This window comes from Cynoglossus semilaevis, chromosome 14, assembly GCF_000523025.1.
Source record: "Cynoglossus semilaevis isolate Cse_v1.0 chromosome 14, Cse_v1.0, whole genome shotgun sequence".
NCBI lineage: Eukaryota > Metazoa > Chordata > Actinopteri > Pleuronectiformes > Cynoglossidae > Cynoglossus > Cynoglossus semilaevis.
Genome location: NC_024320.1, coordinates 7,440,909 through 7,449,026, shown reverse-complemented (window position 1 = coordinate 7,449,026; position 8,118 = coordinate 7,440,909). Strand labels below are relative to the sequence as shown.

Sequence of the window (8,118 nt, the reverse complement as noted above, 5' to 3'; positions counted from 1 at the left end):
TTCCAACAAGAACTCCCCAGGTCTTTATTGAATTAAACACCAGCTCAATATGACCTACATCCAGACAACATCTTTGAACTAAGAGTATAAAATCATTTATTTAGCAACACAAAAGCAAACCTTTCTCACCCCGCCCTGTCCCTCCCCACTCCCTCCCCTCCCCGAAATCATCCATGTTGCATGTGTACAACAGAAATTGGTCCTGGGTTGTGTTCACTGTCCAGGTGCTGACAGACTTTTGTTCATGAACTGCTTCTTGACGAAGCAAACCCACCACTGGAAGGGGGGAGAAAAAAGTATGATTATGCAAAGCCTCTGAAGTTGGTACACTCATGTTGACAAACCAGGTTGGTTACGTGAACTCACTTTGCTGGGTTTATCTGTCTGTGGATCAAACACACGGTCACATAGCCTTAAACCGGTCTCCTGGCGGATCTGCTGGAGATACGCCCTCATGGTCTCTGAACAGGTTAGAGAGCTGCTGCTTTAATAACCAACAAGTCATCACCTACTCTTTACCTAGAACACAGGTGTAAAACTCAAGGCCTGCAGGCCACGCCTTACCCGTGGTGCTCCACAAGAGCTTAACGCCCATGTGGTTGTTTTAAATAAATAAACATGAATAATACTTCTTACCTTCCTCCTGCTTGTTCGCAGGCTTAACGTACATAGCGTTAAGAGGGAAGCCAGGTTCTCCAGGGATAGGGAAGTTAGTGATTCCCAGAGTGTACATCTCCTTCTCCCCCTGACTCCGGGAGCTGCACTGTGTGGAGTCAGAGCAGAGCAGGATGTCACTAACTGAAGTTAAAGTGTATAAAGATGATTAACAATCCAACACACACGTTACCTTCTGAAGCTTTTTTAGGCACTCTGAAATGTAGAGCGTGACGTAGATCAATGTCCTATCTGCCTCATTCTAACGAAGAAAAGTAAAATCATAAATAATTAATGTTGATTTGTAAACATCCAGTCAGGATGGTGTGGTAAGGAAAGTGCATAGTACGACAGTACAGTAATGCTGAAGAAGAGTGGATATGAACAAGCTGAGGCACGTGTAGTACATAGCTACTTCTTGACAGGGTAAAAAAAATGTTAGAAAAAGTGAGACTTGTGTAGTAGCTGAGCTTAAAAGTAATAATACAAATCTGGGCAATAAGAATGTACAAATCTGGGTAATTAGCTTACCTTGATTTCATAGTTCTTAAAGAAAACATTGGCTTTAAAGTAGTAGATTGCCTCATCAATGATGTCTGAATCAATGCCTGTAAAGAAACATAATAAACAAATGATTAATTAGAAATTTATGTAGGACAACATGTATTATATTTTATCCTTATAACATGTTCTTGTAGGGATATTATCTTCTTAAACTTACTTTAAATTTTATGAAGATGCCTGGTCGTTTTTTGTGCTTCACTCTTTTGTAAAATTGTTCTAGTTCAGATGGTTAAACACCATATATAGATTTTACTGTATCACTAAATATGTTATTATAGGCTGATCAAAATGACTGCTGTACATTCTGTCCCCTGATGCGATTTAGTTTTTAAATCAACAACATTACACAATGCGACCAACACTAGTAATGGCCAGACTGCTTCTGTTTTCTATGGCATTAGAGAATGTGATGAGCTTTAAATACATCTCAAAGAAATCTTTGAAGAAACACAATAACATCAGGTTAAAAAAAACAATGATACTGTATTAAAATAATACTAGAGATCTTCTTTCAATGTAATCTATGTACAAAATAGTGACTTGCAAAAACCAAAACATTATGTGCTTTCCCTGCATCGACGCTGCTTCATCCACACTGGCTTCTCGACGCATGTTGAACCATTTGAACTTTAACACCGCGATCCAACGTGTACACTCTCAAAAGCTGAACACTTGGTGTTTACAGAAATGTATAATAAAGACAGTAATTTAGCACGCACTCTCCAGACCATATATGGAAGTAAATCAGACAGACATAATGTACAAGGAACTGAGCAACGTGTCACAACAACGAAACTATGCACAGGACTGGGCTCAATAATATGAAATGCCGTTTTTTTTTTTAGGTAAAAAGTGTTTCATCACAGTTTGAGTGTGGGTAGTACAAACACACACTACAACGACTGCATGAATAAATTTGACAATAAATAATTTGACATTTGACACATTTCCTTGACATAATTTTGCCCACTAGCTTTTCGTTGCCCTGGTGTGACTTAAAAAGAGAATCATCGCAGCCTTACCGTCTCCTCTGGCCGGTCCCTTAAACTGAGTTTTGAGGGAAAGCAGAGCCATGTTCCCCACCAGCCGGGTGTCGGAGGCCATCAGGTTTGAGTGATACGCCTTTGTATAGACAGAGAGAAAAGTTACTTAATAGCGAAGGCTATTTAATTGGGACAATTCTGACTGATGGCAGCTGCAATGGGTTATTAATAAACTAGTGCGCGTCTAGTGAGTATACACAATATACAGTATATAGACAGAAAACCAAGGCTGCTTTGTTGTTGAATAACAGCTGTCATTTGACATTTAATTGAGACACTTTCTGTGTTTTTACACTGTGAACAAACGCTAGCCAGGATATGCTAACAAGACCCGACTGCAGGGTTGTCGCTCATTCGCAGGCCTCGGTGCTTAACACAATCCAATAGTCGACATACCCTCTGAAAGACACCATATAATAATTGCTTAATATCTATTTTTACTCACCGGCATGTTGAGCGACAAAAAAAATCAGTCCAACTGCTCAGCGAAGGAAAAATACCAGCACCTTCCACAGGACGCTACTTCCGCCTCGTCACACCCTTCAGTTTTTACAGGAAGTGGTTACGTGTCATGTAGCTGAACGACCACAAGATGGCAATCATACAAAATCTTACTTTTACAACGACAGAAAAAAGTATTCTGCTTAATTAATTAATTAATAATTAATTTCCTTTCTTAAATTAACCAACTGTTAATCACAAATCACGTTGGTGAAAAAAAACTTATTGTCTTACAAAACTAGTAAACACTATTTGAGACAGGACTGTAAATAAAAGTTGAATTTGTGGGATTACATTTCTAAATTTGAATTAATTATCACTATGTCTAGGCTAAAAGCTTCAATAAAGAATTCAACTCCACTCTTATGTATACTGCCGCACTCTGTATTTTGTCAATGTGTATTTATTTATCGAGGAGCAAACTGCTAACTTCAAACTCAATATGCATCGTTTGTATGTGAACTGTTTTGAGTAGTTAAAGACAGATTTGAACAATAATTCTGTATTACACAGCTCATCCACATCACAGCTAAAATCACAGCACCTCCTACCTGTGAGAACGATAGGTTAGATTTGTAAACATTAGGCAGAAAATGTTGCTCACCTTCAATGGGAAATATAAAACTATTTATTAACAACTATAACAAATCTATATCACACTTTTAAAACCATAATGGTTCACAAAAACAAAATGTTTTTCAATCAAGCAAGACACAGTTCATGTTTTTTCACCATGTTTTTCCTCATTTTTTTGTCCAGTCTTTTTTCCTTTTTGTTCTTATTCTTTTCTCTTGCTTGTATATCTTCAACTGGTGACACCGTCTTGGAAAATCTGATCGTAATTCAGGTTTGACGGCTCTTCATCAACTTCCTGTAAAAATTGAAAGTATAATTAGAAGCTGGGTTAAAGAAAGAAAAAAAAATCACTCCATTGTTATTAAGTTTAAATTCTTGACCTTTGGCTCCTTGACCTCCAGATCCTCTCCATACTGTATTGAGAAGTCAATATGCTGTAGGACTATGTTCATTCCTTCCTCATCTGTGCGGTCAAAGGGCAAGAATCTAACCATACTGTAATCATCGATCTGGACAAGGAAATAAAAAAAAACATGATCTTAATTTGGATTTTAAACTTTGTGCTTCATTGAATGAAGAACTTCACACTAACCAGCCCACAGATAGCTTGAGTCAGCTTCTTGAATTTCTTGCTTCTGATAGAGTCAGAGCTATCTTCCATCATACAGTACATATCTGGATCCAGATACCTGGTAAGGAAGAAAACAACATATTTGATACTGCTTTAATATCAAAATATCTACTTTCTGCATTGGTATTATTTATTATTGTACCCATATGACTCTTACTTTTCAATTTCCTTTTTGTCTTGTGGACTAAGCAGGTCCATTTTTGTCATTATATTTATTTGTGGAATTTCCAGCGACACCATGGCACTCAGGGCAGCCATGACACCTGAGATGAACTGCACAGGAAACAGGAAACATTTTGAAGCCTCTTCATGTAAGATAATTACTTAAGTTTTAGGATATACGTATTACCTTAAACGACTCCACCATGAACTGGGAATCCACCAGAAAAACCCCGCACACACGAAACTCCCATTGCTGGAGCTGCTCCACCAGTTGCCTCATTACAGGTAAGTGTGTATAAAGTTCAATCTGACCTGTAAACAACGCATTATTTTTTACACCCACCGTTGTTTTTCTCACAAAAACTCTCTGTTATGATGGCACTGACTCTAATGTGGCCCATCTATTACATTTACCTGGGCAGTCAAACAATATATAGTCATCCTCTTCATGACCTAAGTTTTCTTCTAACCAGTCAAAGTTATTGGCAAGGTACTCCATGCAGAAGACCAGGCCTCCGTTAGGACCGAATCTGAGAGAATCATCCTCCATCACATCATCCACCTGGATGAGCTCACGGATGTCTATGGAAAACAAAAACAAATATTTGACCTTTAATTCTGTCAAAGATCATATCTTTGTACAAAAGATAAAATCACTAGAGCTTCAGTAATGTAATACTAAATGCTCAACGCATAAATGTAATGATTTGAGCAACAGGCTGACTTTTGTCTCAATGTAATTACAGTTTGATGTAAATTACGAAATTCATACAAAAGAGATGCATTCTGAGGTTATGCTAACCGATTAGTGGATGAAACGTATCATCCACTAATAACGAATTGTTTGCAGTGTATTGTTTGGGATATTTAGGAAGTTTTGTAAACATGTTTTTCACCTGCCATGACAGGGTAGTTGAAGTGCTCAGCTGCTGGATCCAGGTTAACCACCCGAACTGTCCGGTTGAGAGCCTGCACGTGTTGGACTATGGTCGAACAGTAGGTACTCTAAGACGACAAGCAACAGCCATATTCGATGAACGAAAAAAATAGAACACAGTCACATAAGCTGACTGTGGGTAGAAGTGCGTAGTTACTACAACATGATTTCGGTCACATCATTTAGCCGGTTAGCATAACAAATCATGTAACGTGTCCAGTTAACGTACCTTCCCGCTGCCCGCAGGTCCCATCACAAGCTGTGCGTAGCGAGGCATTTTGCCTCAGAAAAATATTTTGGTCAAATTATCAATCCTTTTTGCGTCGATAAGCTTGTTGTACTAAATTGATGCTACGTTATTACTACTTCGGGTAACACTTCGCCCGGCTCTATAACACATCTCGCATACCACTGACACCCTATGGTCAAAGAGGAGAACTACAATAATGGTATGCGCTGGACGAAGTCGATCGAAACACATTCCTACGCCCCTTGACACTCCTGTCAAAACGTCACATTACTCATGTCTTATTGTAAAATTATTTAGCCAACTGTATTTAAAGGGTGGTGTTCGAGCTTAAATATAATATTGTGTTTTTTTACGACGTATTTTTTACATCTGAACAAACGCTGATGATAAGACAGTGAAAGCAGGGGGCAGCATCGTATTTTTAACTGTTTTGTCTGGCGGAAATGTTGATGTGGAAGAAGAAGAAGCGTCACCATAACAAATCATCCCAAGGAAGTGAATCATAAGTTAATATGGCAACGTTAACTCTGAAGTACTTCCCATGAACGTAACGGTCAGCCTCGATTAAACAGAGAATCTGTTGAAGCTCACCTCCTTAAAAGAAGATGTCATCGATGAGCCTGTGTACTTCTCTCATGGATTGCAGTCAGGTGGGCTGAGGTCGATGCTGCTGTTTGACAGTGAAACGCAGGAGCTACATTTTGGGCGTCGGTGGATAATATAGACCGTAGCTCTGACTTCGATGTTTGATGGCTTTGGGGCTTGGTTGGGTGAATTTAACAAAACATTTTTTTTAGGCTTTGAAAAAATCTGATTGCTATCATTAGTCAAGCCTTACGTCAATTATTCATGATAACTTGGTGGCTATGAGTAACTGTTAACGAAATACTAGCGATGTTTTGGAATTTTCACAGCTTCTAGATCGCAGATGTAGAGGTCTTTAGTGACAAATAATTATTTCTGGTGCAAGATATTTAATATAAGTATTCAGTATATGCTGACTGTGGAGTTTGTATATTCACATGGTGCAGAAATACAACAAATGCAAGTCTAAGAGAGTAAAATCACGTCCTTAAAAATGGCCCGCGTATATAAAGAACAGCTCTACTCGTCAATGAGAGACCGCGACTAATTGATGATTAATTGCTTCCCCACTAATTTAAATTCTCAGAATATTTTAGTTATTTATTTAGTTATTGTGAACGACTTTGTATAAAATAGGACACATTACCCAAACGCTAAGGTTGCTTTTATTTCTCAATGTGCAAAAAAGCTGAATATGTTTTGTTCATAAACAAACTGAGATATTAAATTTAAGACCTTTCCTGGTTTTCACCAAATTTTCATTAGTTAAGAACTAATTAACCATTTAAACGGTCACGGTTTGTGGACTATGCATTTCAGGTAGAGTAAAGACACAATAAAGCCATATTAATGGCCAAACTCTAAAAATCTTGTCAAATTTTAGACAAAAACATTGTCTAAATATGAAAAAAGACAACATTTTGAGTTTAGCTTTTTATTCATTTAAAAGTCTGTTTAATGAAATTTAAGCCTCTATTCGTTTTCCAGGACTGTAGAATATGAGTGTGTGTGATGGAGGACAACCAATGTGGGGGCGTGGACTACCTGATCCAAGATGAGGACACTTTAATCGAAGGAGTCAGCAACCAGGTTTTATTTGTTGTTGTGCTGAGCATCGCCTTCCTTGTTGGCCTTCTGACTCTGCTCTGCAGGTAGAAAGATCAGTGTTGGTGTCTTTGTACTTATTATTATTATTGTTATAATTAATGTTTTAGCTGAAAAAAATGAATGCAAATCATCTGTCCTTTGTAGACAAGAGCAGCAATACATTCACCCTGAAAATCAGGAGCATGTTCGAGCTGTTCGACAACAGCTTCAAACAGAGCAGGTGTGTAGGCAAAAAAAGTAGCATTTCTCCTGACGTGTGTTTTGATTTTTTCTGTGTGTTTAACACAATTTCTTCATTTTGTCAGGATGAAAATTCTCAAACGGAGACAAGACAGCAGTATTACACGGACATGTCTTGTCCCGTCTGTTTACAGCAGGCTGTTCTGCCTGTAGAAACCAACTGTGGACACCTCTTCTGTGGTGAGATGACCTCACAGATCAGATTTGGTTCCATTTTATATTTAAGAAGCAAGTATTGTTAAAAATGTGCTGTGTGTTTTTTCTTTGCAGGCACATGTATTATAGCATACTGGAGATATGGCACCTGGCTCGGTGCTATCAGCTGTCCCATCTGCAGACAAATAGTAAGGCTTTATGAGTAAATCTTTGATTTAGGACAGTTGTGCAAAATTTAGTCAAAGTAAAAAAGTTTTTATTCTTAATTTTTTATTTACCTCATGTACTTGTGCTGCTTTGGCAGTGGTTCCCAACCTTTTTTGGCTTGTGACCCCCTTTATGACACATATAATCACACACATCACACATTTCTGAGATACATTGTAGTAGCTGTTACTTGTGTAATCAGGCAGCTGTCAATTAAGATACTCTAGCTCACATATTTGTACATGCTGCATGTTATTATGTGGAAGTGGAAGAATGCATTTGTTTAATATTGCGTGTGGTGTTTGTAATCAAAATTTTAAAAAGATTAATTATTTGAAAAACAATTTTTTTCTGTAATTTTTAAACAATTACTAGATATGTTCCTAGACAACCACATGGAGTTTTGCAAACAACCCCAAGGTTGACCAATGTTGCCGTATAGTAATGTCAAAGTATGTGGTTTCATCAGATGTTTTTTTCCCTCCTTTTCCAGGTAACGCTGCTC

At 37.9% G+C, this 8,118-nt stretch overlaps 3 protein-coding genes across 4 annotated transcripts in view; 1 reads left to right on the top strand and 2 right to left on the bottom strand.

Moving 5' to 3' along the window:
* arpc3 (actin related protein 2/3 complex, subunit 3) lies at positions 1-2,857 on the bottom strand. Of its 2 annotated transcripts, XM_008324801.3 has the most exons (7): positions 2,707-2,857; positions 2,241-2,340; positions 1,186-1,262; positions 848-916; positions 637-763; positions 367-461; positions 1-276 (listed from the first exon to the last, which is right to left on the bottom strand). In XM_008324801.3, the coding sequence occupies exons 1-7, from the start codon at positions 2,710-2,712 to the stop codon at positions 214-216; spliced, it is 537 nt and encodes a 178-aa protein (XP_008323023.1). In that variant the 5' UTR covers positions 2,713-2,857; the 3' UTR covers positions 1-213. The 2 variants fall into 2 exon arrangements, with proteins under 2 accessions (XP_008323023.1, XP_024917779.1); XM_025062011.1 differs by lacking the exon at positions 1-276 and having other exon boundaries at positions 385-519.
* Positions 2,858-3,149: 292 nt separating this feature from the next.
* Positions 3,150-5,739, bottom strand: gpn3 (GPN-loop GTPase 3). The gene is made up of 8 exons (XM_008324803.3): positions 5,298-5,739; positions 5,028-5,136; positions 4,546-4,713; positions 4,319-4,443; positions 4,127-4,242; positions 3,931-4,027; positions 3,719-3,847; positions 3,150-3,633 (listed from the first exon to the last, which is right to left on the bottom strand). Exons 1-8 carry the CDS (start codon positions 5,343-5,345, stop codon positions 3,568-3,570), a joined length of 858 nt encoding a protein of 285 aa, XP_008323025.1. The 5' UTR covers positions 5,346-5,739; the 3' UTR covers positions 3,150-3,567.
* A 70-nt stretch (positions 5,740-5,809) lies between these two features.
* rnf170 (ring finger protein 170) overlaps positions 5,810-8,118 on the top strand; it is a 3,655-nt gene continuing 1,346 nt past the window's right edge. The window contains 5 exon segments of the mRNA XM_008324802.3: positions 5,810-5,968; positions 6,891-7,054; positions 7,155-7,230; positions 7,316-7,430; positions 7,521-7,617. Of these exon segments, the coding sequence (XP_008323024.1) occupies positions 6,915-7,054; positions 7,155-7,230; positions 7,316-7,430; positions 7,521-7,617 (428 nt within the window). The 5' untranslated portion in view covers positions 5,810-5,968; positions 6,891-6,914.